This window comes from Muscardinus avellanarius, assembly GCF_963383645.1.
Source record: "Muscardinus avellanarius genome assembly, chromosome: 1".
In the NCBI taxonomy this organism is placed as follows: Eukaryota; Metazoa; Chordata; class Mammalia; order Rodentia; family Gliridae; genus Muscardinus; species Muscardinus avellanarius.
In genome coordinates this window covers 208866999-208893302 of record NC_137786.1, presented here as the reverse complement: position 1 = coordinate 208893302, position 26304 = coordinate 208866999, and the positions used below count along the sequence as shown (strand labels likewise).

Sequence of the window (26304 nt, the reverse complement as noted above, 5' to 3'; positions counted from 1 at the left end):
ATCTGGTCCCCTGGCCTCCCTGCAGTTCTACAAACAAGACAAGATGCTCCGGCCTGCCATTTTGAACTGGCTGTCCCTCCTGTCCACAGCTTTCCTCTTCCCACGGCTCTCCTAAAGGCACCTCTTCAGTGATGCCACCTTCTCAGAAAAAAAAAAAAAGTGTCCCTAGAACTTTTTAACTTTGCTTTCTTTTTTATAGTGTTTATGGCACTCTCTGAATTCATTCGAAGAACCTAACACTTATTTGCTTACTGTGTGTCAGCTCAGCCCGTGAGCACCTGGAGACAGGACTTTTGCCTGGCTGGAGAGAGGGGCAGTGAGCACTTGTTTTGGGAATGGAAGCCACCTACAGTGAGACTGCGCTGCTGCCCTCCAGCCACAGGGCCACGGTCAACACAGACCCACTTAGAACCAACCTGAAGCATTGAAGCAGTATGTGTCAAAGTGGGAGCCGTTGGATGTGAGGATGTACACCCCGGTGTTGTTGGCTGCACAAATGGAGTTGGGGTGGATCCGGGGGATCACCACATGCCCTTCTATGAACCCGTATCTGCCAAGGGAAAACAAGAGGTTATCGACCTGCAGGGCTGAGACGGGAATTTCATAATATTCCATCAAGTGACATTTGACACAGTGCAACACTTCACTCAATTTACCCCTAGGGAAGTAAGAGCTTTCAACAACTGAGATATGTGAAATCCCATAATAACAGCACAGGAGGGAGGGGGGGGAGAGGGGGGAGGGGGTGAGGTGGGAGGGAGGGGGAGAGGGAGAGGGAGAGGGAGAGAAGACTGATAAAGACAACTTTCTCTCCCTCTTCTCTCTCTCTCTCTCTCTCTCTCTCTCTCTCTCTCTCTCTCTCTCTCTCTCTGGACTTAATACAGAGACATTCTACCTCTAAGCTATACCCCCAGCCCTTTTATTTTTTGTTTTGAAACAGGGTCTTTCTAGGTTGCTGAGGGCCTTATGCTAAGTTGCTGAGACTGGCCTTGAACCTGCTAACCTCCTGTCTCAGCCTCCCAAATTCTGGCATTACAGGTGCACGCCATCACACCCAGCTTACTTTTCTTTTTAAATAAAGAATATTTATGAAAAACAAAGTTTCCAATAAAATTTGTAGTTGGCAATGTCAAGTTAGTTTAAACAAACAGAAGGAAACCTGAGTTAAAAAGTTATGTGAGATGCTCTCTGGCACTTGATTACCTTTATTTCTGTGACTTTTTCAATTACCTTTACATTTGCCAAAACAGTCACAAAATGACCCATGCCTGTAAGGTAGGAAGAGATGGTTCTTCCTTTCAGACCACGGATGTCGGACCTGTTTTATAGTCACCCTAGGCCTCATCTTTTCCTGCAAGTCTCTCACTCCACGCTCCATTATTATAAACACCAAGCCTTGTTAACATGCCAAATACACAGTACGTTTTGCCTCATGCGCATCCCAGGCATAATTCTATTGCCAGTGGAAATAAATTGACTGTCATTAAAATGAGAGTAACAGCAATTAAGTGGGGAGATGGCAACGGCTCATTTAGCTCTGGAACACTCCAGAATTAGCACAGATGGAAGGAAGGTGCTTAACCCTTTTTGCACTACCAAGGTGTTTCTGGGAGCGTGTCATGGCTGGAAGCCCTTTGAAATACAACGTGCAGAGCCCAGCTTTTTAGCAGCAACTTGGTGGCTGCAGACTTACAACACAGGACTTTTTCAAATACAAAATAACTCAAAAAAATAAGTGATAGGCTGATTTTGCAAGGGAAAGGGTGGAGGTGGGAGTGGGAGAGGAGTGAGGGAGAAGTCGAACCCAACAGGTTTTGAAAATGCAATGCTAGCTGAAAGGCACTGCACGGATCCTTTTAATCTTTCCTTCCAGGGGCAACAGCACAGAGTTCATCGGCCCACAAGACCCACGAAAATGGCGTGAGCGGGACGTTTCTAAGTGCACAGAACTCGTTATGTCTATGTTGCAATGATGGCTCGCATGACTAATTCCTCATCTAAACTGACAGGCTGGTTTCCCCAAAGTCTCCTTAGCCGGAGAGGAGGAGTGCACACGGCTAAATATTAATGAGCTTGCATGTATCTGAGAGTGCTGCTGATCAGGGTGAGGCCAGAGAAAAGGAGTACGTAGCTCCTGAGGTTTTATCCTCACTCACCTGTGACACTGTGCTATCTGTCCTGTGGCAGATATCTGATTCAGGCTGAGTGAAATTGTGAAGAGGAGTTTTGCAACATTTAATACCAGCTATGGGTGAAATGATCCGTTTCTTTGGCATGATTTTTCTTTTTTTTTTTCCAAATTACACTTCTCGGTGAATCTACTCCCCACACCACGCCCATCACATCATGTTGACAAGTAGGTGCAACACCAATGTTTCAGAATCTCATACATTCCCTTTGTAAGTTATTACTGGATTTCCACAACACGCTGTGCATGGTTTTTATGTGTTACACAATAGGAGCTGGGGATGGTAAAACTTAGATGTATCTATCCTGCATAGATTACTGTTCACAGGGAAGAACCAAAATATTCAGCAAAGCAAAACAGCACACTCCCCTTCCCTTTTACCCTGAATCCCTCAGAAATCTTGTCCTGGTCTCAGACTAAACAGGATCAATGCCGACTCCTACGCATGCAAATTGTGATAAAAAAAAAAAAAGCTGTTGATATAAGCCTCGGTTGCTTCATTCACAAAGTAGGCTAATAATGTCAACTCACAAGAGAGCTTAAGGATTCAGTAAAGAGATGTAGCCAGGTGGGCAGCAGGGCTCCCCGCATCTCAGCTCCATGATGACCCCTACTTCTCAGCACATGAGAACAGCTTTATATTTCACAAGTTTGCTCTGTCTGTATTTCACAACCAAAATGCAGCTTACTAAATCCACTAAGGCCACATTTAAACAATTACACCTTGGGAATAAAATACATGGATTTGCTAATTGGTCTTGCCTTCACTGTAGCCTGCAATTCAGGTTCAGTAGCTACCAGGGCATTCTTCCTTTCTGTGACCCTTCTACCCTCTCTGCTTTCAGGCCTAGCTCTGAACACACACAGACATCTCAGTAGCTCTGCTCTTTGTCTTAGGGTGATGTTGCTCAACAGAGATGTCTTCAGCAATGGAAATGTTCTACATATAATTTGTCATTCAATACAATAGCCACTGGCCATTTGTGGCTAATTGGGCACTTTGAAATGTAGCTAGAGTCATTGAGGAAATGAAGTTCTAATTTTATTTAGTTTTAATTAAATTAAGAGTAAATCCCCACATGTGGTTAATGACTACCATATTAGACAGGATTATTTTAAGCTAAAGCTTTTCCTCTTGCTCTTCAGGAAAGAGTCTCAGTGACCCCTCATGGGGCGGGTGCCCAACTCTAACTGTGGACACAAATGCATTGAATGTACATATAAGAATTTCCATAAATGGTGCCGCTACTTGACTGTCCAAAAGCAGTCTGCATATGTATGTGTGTGTGTGTGTGTGTGTGTGTGTGTGTGTATACCAAAGACATAGAGATTAACTTTAGCTATGTTGTAGGCCAGGGTGAAAACTTCAGAGTCTTTACTAAGACAAGCCTAACTTCTCATAGCAAAGTCAAACCACTTGCTGTGGTCACCACTGTGGCTGGCTCCTTGTGCACCACTCACCACAGAAATACAAAAACATAAGGCCTATGCTTGCTGTGATTGTCCTGGAGCAAAACGGCTTAAGAAAGGCCCTATGGAGCACTGAGCACTAAAGTAGATGATAGAAATCCTGAGAGGGCTCCTAATAATATTATGCTATAGTTTGAATTTAAAATATCCTCCAAAGCCCATGTGTTATGCTATGCATCCAGGTTCAGAGGCAGCACATGACTATAGGTGAGGTCCTGGGGATGTGGCCTTGTGGACTACATAGGACCCTTGCCCCCTCCGCTTGCTCTGTCTTCTTCCTGTGGCCATGACTTGAAGACAGCATCCCTCCCTCATGCACCCTGCTGTTCAGTGCCAGGCAACCATGGACTGAAACCTCTAAATTATGAGCCGCAAATGAGTCTTTCTTTCTCTACATTATGTTTGTCAGGTATTTTGATCACAGCAGCCAAAATGTTGACTAAAATATAATATAATTCAATATAATATATCTTAAAAACTTTCATGTTTTTGCTTTCTCAAACTGTGCCATCATAGAAGAGAAATAGAAGTTGTTTGAGAAATGTGCTTCCAACCAAGTCTACAGGGCCAAGGTTCCAACAGCTGCATATTTATGTTAAACACTGTTATTTGGTGTATGTTTTCTTGTGGTTCAGACAACAATATTGTATGCTTCTTCAAAGCCAGGAGCACACTGTGGAAGCACATTAGCGAAAAGATTTCAACCAATCTGACCCCTAATGGCTTCCCCCAGTCTCCTTCTCTTATGATTCATAAAGGTTTCTTTAGCCGACTGGAAATTCCAGTTGTCATACTGGTTCCAGATTGACTTGGCCAAATTAATAGGTGGGGCTGGCTCAGGTAATAATCCATGCAGCTGTCACGGAGTGGGAGGAGCTCTCAGGTTCTAAGCCTTGCCCGCTGGACCCAGGCCACTGGCATTTCTCAGTTGCAGATGCTGGACTCTTACCTGCAGGTCTCAAAACCATTGTCTAGAGCCCGCTGCATCTGGGCCATGGTGGGCAGGCTGCAGTTGAAAGCCTCACAGAGGTCAGCTGCCTCCGTTCGAGAGATGCTGTAGCGACCATTTTTTTCCACGTGGAATACACCCGCATAGCGGCAAGTTATATTCAAATCTATGGGATGAAAAAGAAATAAATATTAGCTTCTTTTGCATAAATGCTTTGCATTAAAACAGGTGAAAAGTAAGAAGTTTCATTTTAGGGAAGACTCATTAAAAGTCAAATAATCTTTTCTACTGCCCACAGCCTTGAAGATTCACTGGGACTTGCCAAAGCAACATTGTATTAAGCTCAAATCTGAGATAATACATGGTAAAGCAAATCGCTCTTAACATTCTCCTCATCCATTGCCACACACACAAATCCATATAAACAAGCTTGCATATTTTTTAAGAATCTGATTTAAAGTATACAAACTCATGAGAAATTTACAAAATGCAGGGAAGCAATGAAAGAAAACACGACCACCACTAAGAAAATGACAACATTTTGCTGTATGTTCCTCCAGTTTGTTTACTGAATACACACCCACAAATAATATGTGCATATGCACATATCTATGCATATACTTGCAGAGCTGGAGTAGTACTAGATATGCAATTCTATATTTGGGAGTTTTTTCCACTTAAACTTATAAACATTTTCCCAAAATCAAGTGGCATTGTTCCCAGGCTTATACTCCAACAGTTTCTGACTGCTCCCAAAAGAAATTTCCTTATCACGGTCAAGAAGGCAACCTGGCCCCAGTCTCCCTCTCCATCCTCCAAGTGGCTTGCTGTTCTCCAAGCACAAAGCTTTCTTTCAATTCCCTCAGGCACTCTGGGCTCTTTCCCATCTTAGAACATACACCTGCCTTCCCCTCCGTGGAAGCTTCTATCCTCAGTGAGTCACAAGAATAGGTGGTTCATTTTTATCATGTAGAATTTCAACTCCATAACCTCTCACCCGGGAGCCATTCCCTAAACCCTCTTCTCCAGCTCCCAGGCTCTCCCTCTCCTCACCTGGCTCTGTGTCTTCACAATTTCAAGGGCATTTATTTGTGCATTTGGTTACTGCCCATCTCTCCTGCCTGGAGGGACAGCTCTGAGAAAACAAGAGCCTTTTATTTGTTTGTAGTTGTATCTCTAACACCTGCAACAGTGCCCAACAGAGAGTAGACGCTCACCCAGTATTTGTTGAAGGAATGAGTGACTCATGAAAATTTGCTCAAAAGCACACCTGCCATGTATCGATAGACGCAAGGCCTGTTATTTGCTCCCAAAAGTTAATGGCATTGAAAATGAAGTTCTACCGCTACCAACTGGGTAAATAATTATGTAGTACAAAGAGTTTGGTGAGTTTTATAGACGTTAATCTGAAATCCCAATCGGAAGCTGGAAATCGTCCTGTTTCTACTTGATCCTGTGTAACAATCTCCAAAGACTTTGAAGACCTTAATTGAAAACTCATTATTCTTTTGGGACACTATTATTCCCAGTTTACACTTGAGTAAATTCCACCCAGAGAAGGGAAGTCATTGGAGGAGGCCTGGCAAAGCGTGATTTCTCCCAAGCACTTCCTGGGGATTCAGTGATAGTCCTTCCCTAAGGAGACACACTGATGTTGTCTCTGGCCCGTGGCCCCAGTAGCAGGCCAGGCACCATTCTATGTTAGTAAAGAGCCAGGTCTGGAATTAGACAAAATTGGCTTCAGCCCATACTCTAAACTTCCCCTGGGCAAATCTAGAGGAAGTTGGGAAAATCTACTTATTTAGCAACAAAAAATTGAGGTTCAGAGAAAAGAGTTTTCATAGAGAAATGAGTATTTCTACCTAGAACCATAGGTTTCCCCTGACTCCCATGTGCTTTGTTCTACATTGCTGAATTGATGGCCATGAGAGAGATCTTTTACCTCGGGGTCTCCTAGGTACCCTGAGGTTCTGTGCCGCATCATCTTCCCAAGAACACTGAGAGGCGAGTTGCATGTTTGGGCATATTGTCCACAGGTGAAGAAAGTAAAGCTCAGAAAAATTAAACAACTTCCCAAAGTCACCCAGCTATTAAATGTTAGAGCTAGAAATCCATCTCCGGTGTGGTGAACAGCAAAACACATGCTCTGTGCCATAAGCCAGGGGTCCTTTCATATCACCAGAGCCGTTACAGAGGACAGAGCCACCCCTACATAGTTGCTGCAGTTTGACAGAGATAGGGGCATGATTAGTGAACGTCACAGGTGACAACTGCTTTCTCCTTCTGGAGCAGGGAGCAGATGCTCAACACTAGAAAACCATGTCTGACAAATGCAAAACCAGGGGACAATTAAAGTTCTACACCGTCTTCCTAGATTCTGAAAATAATCAAAGAAATAAGAAGTGGCACTTGGAAAGACATAAGTCGATGTCAATTATTTTTCTTTGGTTTTTGTCATTAGCAAGTGGGTACTTAAAAAAAAAAAAGCAAAACAGATATGGTCGTACGCACCTGTAATCCCACGACTTGAGAAGCTGAGGCAGGAGGGTCTCAGGTTTGAGGCCAGCCTCAACAGCTTAGTGAGTCTTTGATTCAATGTAAAGGGCTAGAGTGTAGTTTGGAGGTAAGATGCTGGTGGATCCAATCCCCAGTAACACACACACACACACACACACACACACACACACACACACACACACAGTGAAATAGAGAAAAAGTTTTGTGCAGTTAATGCTGCCAAACCACCACTCTTGCAACACTTGTCTTGTAAGGTGATGAGAACTCAGAGGAAGGAAATGCACAAGGCCCTTTTGAAATTCTGTTTGTTTTTACTGACATTTCCGGCTTGGGTCTCAGTTAGCCAATCTCACAAAAGGAACCTGTCACTCCGAGTGATTTCGGCGCCCCTCCTTGTCCACTATTCAAAAGAAAAACAAAATGTCCAATCAGCTTCTTGGAGATAAGGCTGCCAGGGGAACTTCCGGTCAGGGGACGCAAACTACCTGGATGCTCCTAGCCCAGGTGGCTGCTGCCATTCCTAGGCTGGAAAATAAAGCCAGGAGCATGGACAGTGGTTGGAGTGGAGTGGTGGCTTCTTTCTTATTAAAGTCAATTCTAGCTTGCCACCTGGCAGACAGAATATGCAAATGTGAAAGAAACCAATTCAAGCTGAGACTTTTGAGGAAAATCCCTTGAGTTCCATGTGCAGCAGCAGCGAAACTTCATAGACAGTGCATGCAGGCGTTGGTGAGTGTATTAACATGTGTGCACCAAGCGAGTGTGTGTGCAGGTGGCCATCCAAGACAGGACGAAGCAGAGAACTCAACCTTGTGCCTTCCTGCACATCGAGACTTAAACAGGGCCTGATGCTTTGTAGATGTCCACAAAGCCCTGCTCAATAGAGAAACTCTTGGCAAAGTGAAAATTCTACAGCTTGCATTTATCTTAACTCACAAAAGGTCCAACTTCTTTCTTTCTTTCTCTCTTTCTCCCTTTCTTTCCTTCTTTCTTTCTTTCTTTCTTTCTTTCTTTCTTTCTTTCTTTCTTTCTTTCTTTCTTTCTTGGCAGGTCTGTGAATGGAATCCAGGGGCATTCGACCTCCAAATTACACCACCAGCCCTATTTCTTATTCTTTATTTTGAAACAGGGTCTCAGTAAGTTGCAAAGGGCCTCACTAAGTAGCTAAGGCTGTAGGCAAACCACGATCCTCTGGTCTCAGCCTCCCAAATGCTGGGATTATAAGCATGTGCCACCACACTAGGCTATGGTCCAACTTCTAACTGATGTCATTTATACACTTAGGAAGGGTAAAGATGATAACAATAATGTCTTTTTGGGTCAACTATCATATGAGTGTTCATAATTTTGCTCCTCTGGGTCCCTGTTGCAATAAAAAGGAACAAATCTACATTTAAGCCTGGACAATTTGTGATGACATTCCAACAGAGTTCTTTAACACTTGTACAAACCCAAATTATTACCCTAGAGGGTATTAATAATACCAACACCAATGATAGTAGTTGATACTTATTATGCACTTACTACATAAATGTCAGGCACTCTTGCAAGCATTTTACAAGAGTTACCTCATTTTAGACAGCCCATTGAGATGGATAGTATTTGTATTACCACTTTTCAGACAGAAACTAAGGCACAGGGAAGAGAAGCTATGAAAAACCATGCTCAAATTCAGAGTTAGCAATGAGAGAGCTGAGATGCCAACCCAGCCAGTCTGGGCTCCAAGTACCCATAGGCTACACCACTGCCTGCCACTCTTAACCTTCAGTTTGGTCACTTTTGCTGACACCCTAACCTCATCAATGCATAACTTACAATATCCTCAAGGTCTAAGTAGCATTAAAGTAAGGATGAGGTGAGGGTAGCCACGGACCACAGGCCATCTCCGAACAGAGAACCAAGGCCATGGCAATGGTGCTGGCCATGCTGTAAGGACCTGAGAGATGCCTGTGGGTGCCTCCTGAGAAACAGAGGCCTCTGGGATTTGGGTCCACTTGGAAGCAAATATTAAATGACCGATGGCATCTCTCAAGTCTTTCCAGATGGAAATAAATTAAGAAGGATTTCCATTGAACCCTCTAGACCCCAATAAGTCTGATGTATCATGCAATGAATTAACTGTCCCAAGTCACTCCCTCTGAGAGATGGAGCATGCTCAGTGGAAGACTTGATTCTCTAATGCCACTTTTGGGTTCAGAGAGAAGCCTCCTAAGGGAGCAATGTCACCCAGGCCTTTAGAGTACTCATTACACAGGGTGTGGACAGGACAGAAGGTACCAGGGCCTAAAACCAGGAGCCTCATCCACCTACATGGGTAGAGGCCCTCAAGTTAACCTATCAGGAACACTAGGAGAAGGAGCTTTCCCGGAGAATTCCTGTTCCTGTAATAGCTGGACTCCAACACCAAACCCACAAAAAGGTCAGTAATTCAGTATAGCTTGTACCTGCCCACGCTGCTTCAAACCCAGCCCTGCCATTCACAGCAGGCTATGCAGCTAGTTAGTAACTTAACCTCTCTACCACTTAACTGCTTCTTTGATGGGATGACAATACAGACCTGTCAGGGTTTGTGGGACTACTAAATGAGATATGTAAAACACTTGATACGGTGTTTGGCGTTGGTCATTAGAGCCAGTGGGTAACTTAACGCATACTCATCAGCTGCCTTGATATACTTCAGCTAACTTAATTCTCATACAAATTCTATGAGGTGGGCACTACAGACAAACCCATTTTGGAAACAAGGAAACTAAGGCATAAAGTGATGAAGAAAATCATTCAAAGTCATGCAAGTGGGAGGGTTAGGGATACAGACCCTGCGCTGGTTCCCAGTTAATCTGAGTCACTTGCACAAGCCACAGGACCTGCAACACCATTAATCTGTGTGTGTGTGTGTGTGTGTGTGTGTGTGTGTGTGTGTGTGTTGCTGGAGATTTAACCCAGGGACATTCAACTTCAAAGCAATATCCACAGCCCTAATATATTTTTTTTTCAGGTCTGGGGATGGAACCCAGGGACATTTGACCTCCAAGCTACACCCTCTGCCCTATTTTTTATTCTTTATTTTGAAACCGGGTCTCACTAAGTTGCAGAGGGCATAACTAATTAGCTGAGGCTGTTCACAAATAGAAATCCTCTGGACTCAGCCTCCTGAATACTGGGATTATAAGCGTGCACCACCACACCTCACTAGCCCTGTTTTATTTTTTATTTTGAAACAGGGTTTCACTAAGTTAAAGAGATCCTTACTAAGTTGCTGAGGCTGACCTTGAACCTGTGATCCTTCTGTCTCATCTTCCCAAGAACTGGGGATAAAGGCATGTGCCATCATGCCCAGCTACTATTAATATTATCTCTAGTTTGCCCTAAGCCTCAGACCAAGAAAAAATAGAACTCCCTAATAAAATCAGCCTCATGCACATTTCCAAACATTGCCAACACTGTAAAGCCTGAGAGAAATAGCCTCTTGGTCCTCTCTAATCATTTCCCAAGTGGTAGAAAATCACAACAGCATCTTGTGGGAAGAGATCACTGTGTAATTTTCACTCAAGTTGCCATGATCTACATCTACATCCCAAAATATGCCTGAGAAGTGAGTGGAGGAGGTCCACACAGCTGGCTGGTGACAGAGCTGGGTGACAAGAGGTTTTCTATCTGGAAACCAAGAGCTGATTTTCGAGGCATCTGTGAGCCTGTGAAACTGTGTGTGGTGTGTGTGTGTGTGTGTGTGTGTGTGTGTGTGTGTGTGTGTGTATGCACAGGGCTTCAGGGGGTCAGTGTCACTGGGTTTCAGTAGTTTCCCAAAGAACTCTGGAATTCAACCAGGTAAAAACTTGTAAAAAAAATTATGTCTGAGGTCTTGTCTCTTCAGTAATCAGAAATGCAAGGACTTCGTGGACCTCATGACAGAAGGACCTTGCCCCTCTCCCCACCATTAAATTCCCAGAATAGCTGCACATGGTAGGCACATGTTGAACAAATGAAGGAGCAGATGAGTGAATGAATGAATGACTGTTCTCTTTCTTCTCCCTAACAGGAGAAGTAAACTTATGGGGCACAAGAAGGTCATCTGGCAGGTCCTCTCCTCACAGCAATCAACTCATCAGAAAAAACCAGCAAATGTTCATGGAAAGCACTGAAAAATGTGTTTGACCTGAAACTCTGCTTTCCAAAAACATTTTCTGTTTTTCCTGGAAGCCAGTGTTTCTAAGACTCATCTTCAGTCCTGTGAAGATCTTAATTTTCAAGCCATCATCTCAGCAATGGACATAGCATGCTCACGTACCATTGAAAGACCTTCATGAAGCCAGACCTCCTGGGAGAAGATAGCAAATACTATAGGTTATATGAAGACTGGAGAAGAAAACCCACAACCAGGCTGCCCAAAGAGAGGCAGTTGCTTCTCCAAACTTCCCTTCTCCAGATGGCCCCAACTAATTAATATGTTTTCTAATAGGCCACCCAGATGTATCTGATCCTTATTTGTCATCTTCCCTGGAGGGACAAGGCAGAATTAGGTCTTTTTCTATTGATTTTGTCTCAGAGTTGGCTGAGAGAAGTTGCTTTATCTTGGGTATGGGCCAGTTCCTGCTACTCAATGACTTGTCTAATTCCCACAGTTCACTTATCTTGAGCCACACGTGATAACATCAGCAGACACAGACAGCGTTTATTCTGGATTCAAGGTTTTCAGCATTTTACATCTAATAATTCATCTTATTCTCATGAAATCCCTGAAATTTTTTAAAAACTGAACATTTTTATTATCCTCATTGTACATATAAGTTAACTGATCCACTGAGAAGTCACAATAATGTAACTGATAGAGTCCAGTTTCAGACTGGGCCATGTAGCTGAACCCTTCACAGTGTAAAACCGTAGCTTACTCAAGAGACAGATTTTGAAACTACAGGAACCCCACCTTCTCTACATGTTGTTTTCAAAATGTGAAGAGGTAATAGCTAAAAGAAAGCTCTAGAGAAAAGAACTTGAGTGCACTGAATATTATTTTAAGAACAGAGTTCCCTTGATTGGGTACCATAAGACTTACAGGGCAGGGTCTTCCCCCAAGGGCTTGGTAAGGCTACAGTGGAAAGCAGCCTCCCTAATGGGATTTCCACCCTGTCCCAGGGGAGAAAATTCTATGGTCTTAATGTTTACTGGCTTTCCCCAGCAGTGAGCTGGCCACCTTGCTCTGATCCTACCTTAGCTCTTTTCATTATACCCTTGAGAATTAAGAGAAGCTAGTCCCAAGTCCAGCCCGCAAGCCTCTTGTTCTTCACAGCCAAATGCTCTGGCCACAGTTAGGTGAGACTAAAGAGAGGAGGACCCTGGGGTTGTCTCAGGGCAGAGTTGCCACAGCACAAGCTGTCCTTGTGACAACCTAAAGGTCTAGACAGACCAACTTAAGACTCTGAGCTGACTGGGCTGGAGCCTGGCACCCTGGGTTGACAATATCCAACTTGGTGGAGCTCATGAGAGAAAGCTCCACAGACCTCCTTGGGCAGGGATAACTCAAAGCATCAGTGAGCCTGACTACTTTTTTTTTTTTTTCTTTTAGAGTATTTATCATTAAAAAGGCAGGATTTTATTTCTGTCCTCTGGTTTGCTGAGCTCACATCTAAACCAGAAAATTATGCAACTCATAAACCTAATTGGGCTGATTCTGATTAGAGGTAGAGAGGGAAAGGGCCAAATGTTTTTAAAAGCATTATTGCTAATTGGCACATCCATGTTTCAAGCCAGGAAGGACAATAAAGAGCTTCTAACCAAATTCTCCGTGAGACCAGAGGAAATAAAATCAATAATGACTGAGCATGGCCCCCCGGGCAGTTATGAGAAAAGCAGAATCTCGGGGGACCATCACTACAGATTCCTGACTCCTAGGCCAGTGCTCTTGCAACCAAACTGTCTTTTATAAGAGTTCTGAGCAAACCGTTCCCAATAAAACCACAGCCCACTGTCTTAACAGGACACCAAGAAGTCATTCTGTTCTTCATCTGTTTGATGTCTTCAAAGTCCAGAAGTTTCCATCTGGGAGACTGTCAAGCTATGATGGCCCCTGCTGCCACCCAGGCCAGCCATCCCAGTTGACTGGCCGCCTTCCCACTGCCCCCACATCACTCGCTCACATCTCCTGATGTCCATGTGATGAGCGCCTGGTGAAAGGGCATATTGTTCCTCATCTTCTTCCAAGTGAGGCCAAAATCACACTTAGAGGCCGTGTCGCCTTTGGCTGCCCAGTGCAGACCATGAGTCTTGAGTGACTCAGTCTCTCCCGGAATTGCCCCGGAGGCGGGTAAGGGTTTAGTGAGCAGAGAAAAGAGTCATATCCAATCATACCCAGGGGGATTTCCTCCAGGATGTGTTGTTCTCAACTGAGCTATTCATCTCATGGCACTTAGCAGGAGGCACCCCAACTCCTTGGTGCCTGGCTAGATGCCTCTGACCTCTCTCATCCTCTTGTCTGTGGACCGTGGAGCCTGGCATGGCAGCCAACCCTGAAACAACAGGGGCTCATCACATCCACTCTATCAGAGAACATTCCAAAGGGTTCTCTTAGCTGTTCCCTTGGGACCTTCAACCAAAGCCTCCAAATATCCAACTAGAAAGATCTGGAGTCATTCTCAGAGTTTAAGAGATGCTCTCTTCCAGCCTCCAAGTGGGACCATAGAACCTGGGTACCTAGAACCTGTAAAGGCCCCCACTCTTGAGCCTGGGCCCAACCATCTTTCTGGAAAAGGAAAGTATGTGCTCCTGAATGCTTGCTTCAGTGAACAGCCAAGTGGTCCTTGGAGAACCAGCCTCCAGGAAGACAGAGAAAGAAAAGAAACCACAGTATGTACCCTTGTGTGTTGCCATAGCGACCAGAAAACCCACTGGCCTCCAAACCTTTGTTTTCTTCTTTTTTTTGGATCTTATTGATTTAGCAGGTTGACTAACACAAACCCAGGATGTGGTAAATGAACTGAGAAAGCATCTCAGGGCCTCACAAAGGGTTTTTCCTGTTGTAAGTAGAAAAAAAAAGATAGTTTCACCTGTTTTTATATATATATATATATATATATATATATATATATATATATATATATATATATATATTCTGGGTAGCTACAATTACTGCCACATCACCTAATTTGTATCCAGTTTCTTTGCAGGTCTGCAGCCAGAACTTTGAAAAAATACCTCCTGAGAGAAGTACCTCCCTAGAGTTGAGGAAGAATTGAGGAACGGTTCCTCAGCGGCAGTACCTGAATGTTGGTGGTGATTACTGGGTCGCTGGCATGCTGATGAGTGAGGGGCCTCCATCCTGGAGGAGGATTCACTGGTTCTAATCTAAATCCTGTCACTTTCAAGCTACGTGACCTTGAATAAATTAAAATAGCTTCCAGTCTTCCTACCTCTCAGGATGAAACAGAGTTCGAAAATCCTTGGAGCTTGTGGAATAAAAGAAAGAGGGGGCCTGTGCACACCTGGGACAACATTAAAATCTTAGAAAGCAGAGCCAGGCATGGTGCTGCATGCTTGTAATCCCAGTACTTGGGAGGGAGAGACAGGAGGATCTCTGGTTCAAGACCAGTCTCGTCAAATAGCAAGACTTTCAGTAACCCAGTGAAACACCATTTTAAACAAAAAATAAAATAAAAAGGGCTGGGAGTGTATCTCAGAGACAGAATTTCCCTGGGTCCAATCCCCAGTGGTATTACTACTAATATTGAAATAAAGACAAAAGAAAATGGTCTCCAGTCCCAGAAGTGAAGGGGGGAAAAATCAGGATATGAAGAACCTAGTATGAAGAACCTCTAATGATCACTCATTTGGGAAGAAAGCTTTAGTAACTATCAGGGAACTTCTCTGAGACAAGCCAGAGAGAATTGTGAATGGGAGCTTGGCCCTTCTAGGGGACCCAGACATAGTCCACCAGCACCCAATCCTCCCGACAATAGTACTGGCACCTCCACAGTCCCCTACAAGACAGTACTGCGGTAGGGGCCAATCATATCAGAGCAATGAGAAGCATCACTTAGCAAGCCTTACAATGTACCTGGAGGGTAAGTTACCCATATGATAGCTATAAAATAGCTAGTCTAAGTAATTAGCACAGGGTCCTGAAGCTCAAAGGCTTCAGCCCACATAAAATGCATCATGCAAAAATACTTCAGACATTATAGGATTATTATTATTATTATTATTATTATTATTATTGTATTTTCCTCCCAGTATCAAGCATAAAAATGCTTTTCAATTTTAAATTCTCCATAAAGATTATTTCTAGTTTACTCTGCAGAGAGGACAAAGCAAACTCTGAATTTCTTATCTACTCTACATGGACTGGATATGAGTAAACAGTAGATTTGACAATTTATAGAATCAAAACTGAAGAAAGGCTTGTTGCCAAAGATAAGACCATCCAAGAAAGGTATAGTGGCATATGCCTGTAGTCCCAGAATTTGGGAGGCTGAGACACAGAGGAGAATCACAGGTTTGAGGCCAGCCTCAGCAACTTATTGAGACTGTTAGCAACTTAGTGAAACCCTCTTTCAAGATTAAAAAATAAAATAGGGCTGGGAGCGTAGGTAAGAGTTAGAATGCCCCCGGGTCAAATCTCCAGTAACACACACACACACACACACACACACACACACACACACGGGAGCCATTGAGATGGTGAGAGGGAAAGGCCACTACCAGTTCCCACAGAGCCCCCTTTAACATACAGTCCAGGGCGCCTCCAATGTTGAACTTATTTCATCTTGCCTGTCTCTTGTAGAATCTTAAGTGAGAAAGAATGCGCTAGAATGTACAGAACTGCTACTGTCTTTAGGACAGTAGTCTAACTATCTTAGCAGATACTATACCATGTGATTCTCACAGCAGTCCTGGGGTATCAAACTAGCACCCCCCATTTCACAGATGAAATAAGTGAGCTGCACAGTATAATGTGCCCAACAGCTTTGTACAAGTGTGGCAACAGGCAGGAGTCAGACTCCAGGAAGCACCTGGTCTCTGGCAGGAGTTGCCCAAGACCTGGCTTATCAAAGCCATAGCTCTTTGCTTAGGATGTGTGGATTCTTACAGCGCAGGCTTAAAATGCAAGAGAACTGTGGGGCACAGGGTGTCACTGGAATGCTCAGGCTCAGCTCCTGCTGCTGAGCCCCTGGTCAGGCTTCCCAGTAACATTAACATTAATGGGGCACCTGCTATGTGCCAGGCAGGTGTAGGGACTTCACAGGACTATCTCCTTTATACCCCATAATAGTCATTTGAGTTAAGTATTATGCTATCACTAAGTGTTTTCACAGGTAATAAAACTGGGGTTAAGAGAGGTTAAGAAATCTGTTCAAGGCTGCATCATTAGGGGGTCAGACAGACTCCTCCTTTCTTTCTTAGCTACTGGCATGTGAATGCCTCTCTTATTTCTGCACCTTGACTTTAGAAAGTTCCAGGTGAAAAGCAGAATCATGCTTCTTTGCAGGTGGCTTGGATACCACTGAATTACTATTTTAATGCCATGCAAATAGAGCTGGTGGATCGGAGCTGATTGCTGCTTTCTCCTCCCAGGGGGTAGCTAGAAGAGATGGGAACAGTTTCCTAGAAAAATCAGTACTGCATTGGGTCTTTAGAGGTCTGTGCTTAAACAGATCCAACCCTCTAGGGATCCACAACGAGAAGAACAGATTGATGAATGGGCTGGATTTCTCTCCATCTGGCTAGGGGAGCAGACAAATCAAAACCTCTGCTGTTCCCAAGACAGACAGGATCCAGTCCAGATACTCCTTACATTGATGCTGTTTAGCCCCCTCCCTCACACTCTCACTTCAGTTCACAGGGGGGACACCTCCAGTCATACTTCAGTGGGCACTAAGTGCTTTGCAAGCCCCAGAGGCCTTTTTGATACTTGAAAAGGCTTATTCTCATGCAAGTGAGTGTACACACTTTCCTAGGAATTGTCGTGAGTTTGCTGCAGTCTATAAGAAAACTAAGTCACTCATAAGCTTGACAGTAGGTAGCTAGTAGTTCTTTCTCTATAGTTTACAGGTAGATTCAGACAAAACAAGATCCACACCTTTAGGTTTCCCCCATCATCTTCAAATATATCAACAGTGAAGTACTCTAATTGCAAAAATATTTGTTTGCAACAACAAAGCCCTGCAAGTGACTAACCAAAGTTTTAGATTTCTACTGATTGTGAATATAAAGGCTCAGAAACCGCCGGGTCACATTTTAATGACCCATACTCTCTCTTCTCAATTTCTTTTTTTCTATCAGATGCTAAAATGAACCAGGGTACACATCTGTATGCACACAAGAGTCAAGACCTCTTCCCCAGGGCAATAACTCTGCTGTCGTTCATTCTTTAGGTTCTTCTGAGAAGTGTGCAAACATTTCAAAGCAAAAGCCGAAGGAAAGGCTGAATTGTCAGGATAGTTTAAAAATCGGGGCCAAAAGATTTCCAGGATTAGTAGAGTTCCAATTGCCTTGTGAACCAAGAACTTGTAATTCATACCTCTTCCTGAGCTTTCAATCTGTGAAAACCCATCTGTAACAGCAGATGCCAGTCTCAAATGCCAAGCTCCAGTTCATTTCTGACACGCATTTAAATTCAACTCTGGTGGTTACAGGGTTTAGATCAAAGTCTTGACCATTTAGTTCATGCCCAGTTGGAGTGGACCAAACACAACTTTCTGCCTTTAAGGAACAAGGCTCAGGCAAAAATTCAAAGGCTTGGGCAAAGAGGAGGAGACAAATAGCCCTTCTGTGAAGTTGCTGAAGACAACAAGGTGTTGATTTTCCTTCTAATCAATGGCCATTGAATATGACAAGGGACCACACCTGTCAAAGGCCCATCTTGCACTGCAGACATTGGAAAGGAGCTCTAGAAACTTCTGAGTTAGAACCAGTAGAATACTTCCCATGAAACCTGTGCCTTTTGAATCACCAATAGTCTCACAGGACATGGTGCAAGGGTTCAAATTATAGGACCTGCCATGATGCAGGTATGTTATGTATCAGATATGATTCTGGGTACTGGGAATACCCAGTGTTATTACAAATAAGATCCTTGCCTTCAAAGAGATTACCTTCTAGTGTGAGGATATAAATAGTAAACAGGTAAGCAGTTTATTTATGAGGTTATTTCAGATATTGACAGTGCCATACAGAAAATAGAAGAGGACACTGTGGTGGAGAATGACAGGGGCTGCATTGACAGATGGTCAGCGTGGTCCTGATGCTCACTCTTCTAGGAAATTATGGGCATATTTTATGTTTTATCATGGGGCTTTGGGTGATATCAGACATCTGGCAAAAGGACCCCCCATATATATACATAAACAAATCAGATTTAGAAATCATCTTTCATTTGTATGGATCATAAAAAGATGACCCTAGAATTTGCATTCAGAAGGTAGATGAGAGAGAATTGGAAGGCAATGTTTATGACATCAAATGGCCTGGCTCTAGGAATAAGAGTTTCATTTGGCTCATAAGCTGGACAAAGAGTTGATAAAAGCAAGGCTATGTCTAACCCTTCTGAGTCTCGGCCAGGAATTCAAGGCCATTCAGACAACGAGTTCACAAGCTTCCCAACAAAGTTCAATGTGACGTTCCCACTCCTAAGCCCTCTGAAGCCTTCCAAGAATCTTCTGGCCCCCTGACATCTCCATCATCCATTATTACTACAGTGATGTGGTATTTACTGTAAGATCATAATAGCTATGATCATCATCAGAAAGACAGGTCCTCGGTTTCAGCTATGGGATATTAAGCATACCATGTTTTCTTAACCTTAAAGCTTTAGTTTCTTCATCAGAAAAGTGAAGGTAATACTTTCCTCGTGGGGTGCTTTTAGGGATTAAATAAAGAAATTTGCCTAAAACCCTTGGCAAAGCACCTGACTCTTAGCAAAGTACCTGCTACTTAATAGCTATTAGCCAACCATCTCGAAGATTAACGTGTACTCAAAGCAGCTTGTATGACAAGTGCCTCTTGCACTAACTTCATTCTTGATTAACCAGTCAGCTGCTCACTGTGCCCTGGTCACAGCCCCTGGAGACCTCTAGACCCCCAGCTAATTAGGATCTAGGAGCTTAATTATCCAGATGCACAAGTTCTCACTCTACATGTGTGAGAGAAAGTTAAAACAGATAGATAGGTAGGTAGATAGACACTATATGTATATGTATATGTATATGTGTATGTATATGTATATGTATATATATGAATATATATAACTAAAAAGATATTAATAAATAGTTTCCTATAAAACATCACTGTAGGAAGAAACCTACCTCAGGTGGTACTAACCCACAGAACCAGAGTCCCATTGAGACCATACCTTATTTATCTTTATATCCCCAGTGTCTGATATACAGTATGGTGCCCAATAAATATCTCTTTGGTTTAGTGGAAAAAGCATTAATTTGAAATGCCAATGACATAGAGTTTGGTGCCAAGCTGCTTTAAGGATAAGCTGTGGGTACTTGGAGAAGTCACCTCCTCTCTCTGGGCCTCAGTTTCTTCATTGGACAAAGAAGCCACTGGATTCAATAGTTTCTAGGTCCTAACCCAGCCTGCTGCCTCTAAAAGAAGCCTGTGTTTTTTCCTAACTCGCTCTCCAAATGTTTCAGGAACCCCAGTGGCTCCCTCTTGCCTGGAGGGTAGTAGCATTTCACTAGGCTATCAAAGCAGCTATGGTGTAATGAATGGTCAGGCCTGGTGCACCAGCCAATACAGAGAAATAATAGACAAAACAAGAAAAAGAGTGTGAACGACACCCTGCTCTCCGATTACACCAAATAAAGCCTTTCAGCACACAAGAGTCTAGCGCTTGCCCCATGGAAACTAGAAGGAAAGAATGGTTTCAATTAAGAGACAGGCAGCACAGTGACTGATTTCCTTAGAGAGAATCTTCCTAAATTACTACAAACATCCCCAGTGTTCCCCTTGGCGTATTTTGGCATTTGGGGCCAATTCAAAGCATTCTTCAGTCCTGAGACAGTCCTCAGACACCGCTGAGCAGACCCCACCTGAACAATGGGGAGTCTACCTCCCCAACTGGCTCCCTGATCTTTGGTGGTCCAGAAGACCCTACTGTCCTGGGAAGAACAGAGAGGGACGTTCCCATCGCCTCCTTTCCTGAAGATGCTTGCCAGTAGATTGAATTGTTCCCAGCCTCTAGATTCTCAGATAAAAATCTAAAATTCTTAAAAAAGGAGCTTTCTTAAATTTTTAAGGCTTCTAAGTTCTGAGGATGAAAAAACAGGATTGACCCCATAAAACTGAGCAGGGACTTGTGGCATAGTTAAAAGAGTGAGGGGGCTCCAGATTGAATTCCAGCCCAGTACATAAGATCAGAGCCATCTTAGGAGAGATGAACCTTCTATAAACCTCAGTTTCTCAGCATGTGAAATGGCTTTGATGAAATTCAGTCACTTACTCACCCAATATATATTTGCTCAAAGAGTAGTCGATGAGAGTTAGATAATAAATATGTCAAGCACCAGCATAGGGTCAGGATCATAACAGGTACCAGGATCACAGCAGACACTCAATAAATGTCAATCTTTTTCCTTCTCTCATGGGAAGATGAAACCCTGAGCAACTGACCTCAGCTCTTCCAGACACCATGGGGACTCAGAGGCTATAACTTTATGATATATTTATACCATGAAAAATTATTCATGCTTTGATTATCTGCTGTTTCTTGCTAAACAGTCATCTAACACCAGGCTCATGAGATTAAAAGCCAGATGAGAAGCTGACCTGGATGGAAACACTGCCATTAAAAGGTGCAAACATCTTACTTCTGAGATGTGGTGGGAGTGGCCAGGTCTTCCTTCCTTTAGAGGAGAGCAGAACGAAGCAGTTGAAGAAACTTAAGAGTGTTTTTGGAGGTAAGAGAATTGAACAACTCAATGATGGACAGGTGGGCCCTTTATACACTTAGAAGCTGGCAACCAAGATATTCCAAGCTGGGGCTTCTGGGAAGCACGTAGGCTCTGGAAAACTCTAGAATTCCCAGAACAAGAAGGAAGGAGCTGTGTTAACCTGTCTCTGAGGGCTGCCCTGTACTCTAAGGCCAGGGAAAACACTGTAAAGAAGCATCTCTCCATGCCACAGGGAGGAAACTGCCTTCTCCTCCTCCAGCTCTACCACCACCTGCCAGAATAGAAGGCAGGGAAGGCTGATCCTGCTGAGACAAGCAGCCTGGGAGACTGACTGTAATCCTGCAAGTAGAGACAGGACCTGGAAAGCGCCTCCTCGGCTGCTTTCACCAACTCCAGCAAAGGTTCCCGGAACATCCCAGCCTGCTTTATCTGCTCAGCAACAGTGGTTCCCGTAAGCACATGTGAGTGTCAGCATTCTGGGGTGCCCTCCCAGCAAATTAAATGAGATTTTATTGGCTCTGTTATGCCCAGAAATGGAATAAATGTCTCCCAAAGGCAGCTGGAAGGATTTCTCATGTGCAGTGGGAGCACGGTTAGGGCTGAATGGTGAAGTGACAGGCCTGTGATTGTTATGATCATAACATTGATCTTAATTATTACTGTTGAATGCTTTATCCATGCCAGAAATTCTATCCAGGGCTTCGCATAACCAATCACATCAGTCCTTGCAGGATCCTTAGCTGTAAGTGTTATTTTCTATTTTAAAGATGAGAAAATTGGGGCACAGAGAAGGTAAATGAATTGCTTAAAAGCAATATCGTTGGCTAGGACAGAACTTGAACAAAGTTCTACCTCCAGGCCCCACACTGCCTTCTGAGTACGCAGGATTCCCGAAGATCTCTGACAGCTCAGTGACTGGACTCTGTGGACTTGAGTGACCAGGGTCAATTCTAGCCTTTAGAAGAAAGAGCGAGAGCTGACTTCGAAAGATGGGGAACCTGGCTTTGACAGATACTGTTCCCTGCCTGACTCTTTGAAGATGGATCTGTTTCTAAGTATCTCCCTAAGGGCCTGGGAAGCCCTTTGCAGAAGAGAGCAGGTAAGTTTTCCAAGGTTTTTAACAATGTCAATAAAGGCAGAATAGAAAGTGGCTGTTCACTTTAGCCCTCCAAACAGTATGAAGAACAGGAAGCCCAAACAGATACTAGGCAAATTTCCTATACCATGAGGCACTGCACCTAAGGAAGCCCAAGGATTATCTGATGGTACCTGTTTGAAAGGAGAGAGGACTTCCCCAAACATGTCCCAGGGAGCCAATCCCTCTGCCCCCAGCAAGGAGTTTGGAGTTTCCAAGGCTTGCTTCCTCAAACTTTGTGTCAGTGGTCCCAATTCTAAAATGAGAATGCTTCTTCCTGTCCTCTACATCCATGTTGAGTGATAAGACAGCTGTGCAGCTTCCCTTGTGGTGCCTTTGCAGGAAACCATGGAAGAGGTTATTCTTAGAAGATGCCATTCAAAAAGGGAACAAGAAGCTGGGCCTGGTGGTGCAGGCTTGTAATCCCAGTACTTTAGAGGCTGAGACAGGGGGATCACAGGTTCGTGGCCAGCCTCAGCAACTTAGTGAAGTTCTAAGCAATTTAGTGAGACCCTGGTTTTTTTTGTTTTGTTTTGTTTTGTTTTTGTTTTTTGGGTTTTTTGTTGGTTGGTTGGTTGGTTGGTTGGTTGGTGGGTGGGTGGGTGGTACTGGGGATGGAACTCTTCTACCTCCGGGCTATACTCTCAGACCTATTTTTTATATTTTATTTGGAAACAGGGTCTCTTAAGCTAGTAAGACTGGCTTCGAACCTGCATGATCCTCCTGTCTCTGCCTCCCAAGCGTGGGGATTACAAGCATGCACCACCACGCCCAGCAAGACCCTGTTTTAAAATTTAAAAAATAGGGCTGAAGGTACAGTTCAGAGGTAGAATGCCCCTGGGTTTCATCCCCAGTTCTGTCAAAAAAGGGGAGCCCCAAGAAAACTGGGGATGTGCAAAGAGGGAAGAGGAGAGAGAGATGTTCTGCTTGCTTACCCTTTTGAGATTTTTAAGGATTCATCTCTTATTCCAGTAGAAATAAAAGATAGCTAGAGGTAGATGATAGATACATAGATAGTATAGATGAGAGATGACAGACATAAATGGTAGAGATAGATAAAGTTCTTTTAAACACTGAATTTGGAATTCATAGCACAAATCCACCATAGTAAACCACAATCTCATCAAAAACTCCTCAACACTGAAGTGGAGATAGGCCTCCAGAAAAAAAGAATCCCAATCCCAACCTTATTCATTCAACAGTTTTATCTAGTGTCTCCCCGTGCTGAGCACTGTGCTAGTACCAAGACATTGACTGAGGCAGACAAGGCCATTGTCCCAACAGAAGCTATGATCTAGTAGAAACAACAGATATCAATAACAACAACACAGCATGGTAAGTGTTATAACAGAAATGCCAGGTGCAGTGGGGGCTGAGGTAAGTGGGAGCTTATTTGAATGAGAAGCCTTTCCTCTCCAAGGTCCTTGCTGTCCCCATGGGAAGTCTCCCTTAGGAAAGGCTGGTTTAGCTCAGAACTGAAGGATGAATTAGGAACGAGCTGGCCAGGCTAATGCTCAACAAGGCTTCCAGTCAGGAAATTAACCTTCAAAATAAAGCATAAATCATTTGGTTTAATAGAATCCATTTCCTCTAGCTCTTCCATCTTTAAGTATGGAAAAGAACCAGCCTTCTTCCTGTATAAGAAACAATCACATCTGCAAGGTCCTTCTTTAAACATCCCTAAATGGAGTCATCATAGGTCTTTTAACCTTATTTAGGTGGTTAAAAAAAATAATGGAAAACTACAACAAAATTCCTGAAGTCTCTTTCTTAGGATGTTAGATTTGTAAGCTAATTGCATGGAGCTGAGGGGCTGGTACAGAAACTCTCTTTCTCATTTTGGGATTGTTAAAAGGCTGAAATGTTTAATCCTTGAACTTTAAGCTCAAACTATGAGGAAGAACTCCTACCTTGAAAGAACAGTTATTAATATTAAATTCAATAGCCAATTCCAGGATCCTTAAAAACCAACTTAGGCCCATTTGGAGCCAATCAGCTCTGAGGGTGGAACACTAGAATTCAAATCTGCACTTATTAGCTATGGACTTGACCTTTAGTGACCTTTGGAAAGTCATTAAACTTCCCTCCCATGCAAAAAGATAGATGATGCCAACTACAAAGTTAATGTGAAGATTAGATTAGATAATGGAGCTGAAAACACTTCATGCACATTAAAACACTCTGGTAGAAAAGTATAATAGGAAAGGGAAGCCAGCATTTCCCTCGGGGGGTTATCATCTCATAATTTACAGGAAGGGATGTTTATCCAAGGTCATTGTAATTCTTTGTTAATGGATCACTGTGGAGTGGTGGTCCTGGTGCATGGTGCACTCCAACAGGGCTCAAATGGGTTGCAAGTAATGAGTGTCTAAGAATGAAGTGTTCAAGTATGTAGAAGATGGACTAGTTCTTGAAATTATAACAAATGTAATGTTCTTCCCTGATATTATTTCTTTTTATGGAAAAGAAGAAAGGATAATGTTACAGCTATTGTGATTGAGAATAAGCCACAGACCATGTAAGCCTCAAATTATAGTGCGTCTCCATGTGAATTCTACCGGGTAAGTGTGTGTTCTCAGAAAAAGGTAGAGGATGTGGTTCAGAAAAACAAAAACTTAGCTTTACTTTTTTCCTTTATCCTAGATAAAGATGAAAACCATAGATCTACATCCTTCAGGGCCTTACTGATTGTAACAGACATTCTTCCCTCTACAACCAAGTTCTAACTGGGCCTAAATTTTGTCCAGGAACGCCGAATTTGTGCTTCAGGGAAGGGAAAGCCCAGACTCCCAGCTCTAGTGCATGGATTCTAATTGGTCTAAGTCAAGCACTGCTCTCCTCATCAGGGATGGGTGAGCTCCCACTTGTCCAGTAAAAGGTAAAAAGTCAATTAAAGACTTCTGGAAAAAGTTCCTCCATTTTAAGAGATGTTTGTGCATAAGCATTCCTTCGTCTGCTGGGTATTGATTTTTTCCTAGGATGCCTGGAACTGTGGGAGTTGATGTGAGAATGTGAGGAAGGGTAGGTGTAGGAAAGCAATGGATCAGAGAGGCAGAGTGGAAAGTTGGAGGAAAATTGTCCTGGGTCTTGACAATATCACTGAGGTCCTAGAATTGTTCTGTCTTCTGACTTCTTGTTGCAAGAGATAATATTACTTATACAACTTGTATGCACTAAATACCAACATATACATGATAGATAACACTCACATTATTTGATGCATAGATAGGTTCCTGCTTATGTTCAGTCATGAAACCTATGACACTGTCTCTATCTCTCCTACCCAAAAAAATGCATCTTGGTAAAAGAGGGTGAGAAGGATGTTATTATCATCAGTTTGGGGGAACTATGAATTTGCTTTCATTTACCAAATATAGTAGTTGACAAGTGACCATTTGGACAAGTTGTTCCCTATATTCTACCACCAATTGTTAAACATTCCTATCATCTGTTTTTGCATTTCAAAGTTTCTTAATCTAACACTTTTGTTTTTATTATGTTGCCAAACCTGTGTCACTGCTTTGAAAGAATCTCCTTTCATCATCTCTAGGAAGTCACTGGCAAAAAAGGAGATAAAACAGTGAGACTCTTTTAGCCAAATGGATGGACATCTATATCTCAGAGTTCTTGCTTGTTCTTCTGCCTGGGCAGAGGAGTCACAGCTGCACGAGCTTTGGAAGTCATCTTGTGAACTGCCCTGCACACACTTGCTAATCCAGCGTCATTAGGTCACAAGACAAAGAAACTTTAAAATGGATGATATTTAACCCTAAACCAAGGCCCTAAATAAATTTGAATCTCCCACCTCCCACAATGGCTTAGAATAATTTCAACACATTTGGCACTTTTTGTTTCCCCAAAATCTAGGTTCCTTTGCTCTAAACATTTGCTTCTAAAAGCTTACATTAGTTGGGCCCCCTGATTCTCTTCCCATCACTATCTATTTCAGGGAAGGCATGATATACCAGTAGTTTTCAGAATTTGGAGAAGTGGAACTTTTTTTTCCTTGCTCTCTTACTCAGAGGACCCCAAGTATGAGGCAGCCATAAGAGGAGTTGGTCCAGCTGCAGTTCCTTGTCCTGAGAGCTGGTGGGGTTTTGAGAAGTCCAACAAGTGGGGCCCTTATGGAACTATTGAGGATCCTGCAAACAAGGCT

General features: G+C 43.2%; 1 protein-coding gene across 2 annotated transcripts in view; it reads right to left on the bottom strand.

Moving 5' to 3' along the window:
- Positions 1-26304, bottom strand: part of CD44 (CD44 molecule (IN blood group)) — a gene marked incomplete at both ends in the record, with an annotated part of 86329 nt that overhangs the window by 46337 nt on the left and 13688 nt on the right. For both annotated transcript variants that reach the window (XM_080689440.1, XM_080689441.1), the window contains 2 exons: positions 417-550; positions 4608-4773. In XM_080689440.1, the coding sequence (XP_080545566.1) occupies positions 417-550; positions 4608-4773 (300 nt within the window). The remainder of the gene's footprint in view (positions 1-416; positions 551-4607; positions 4774-26304) is intronic.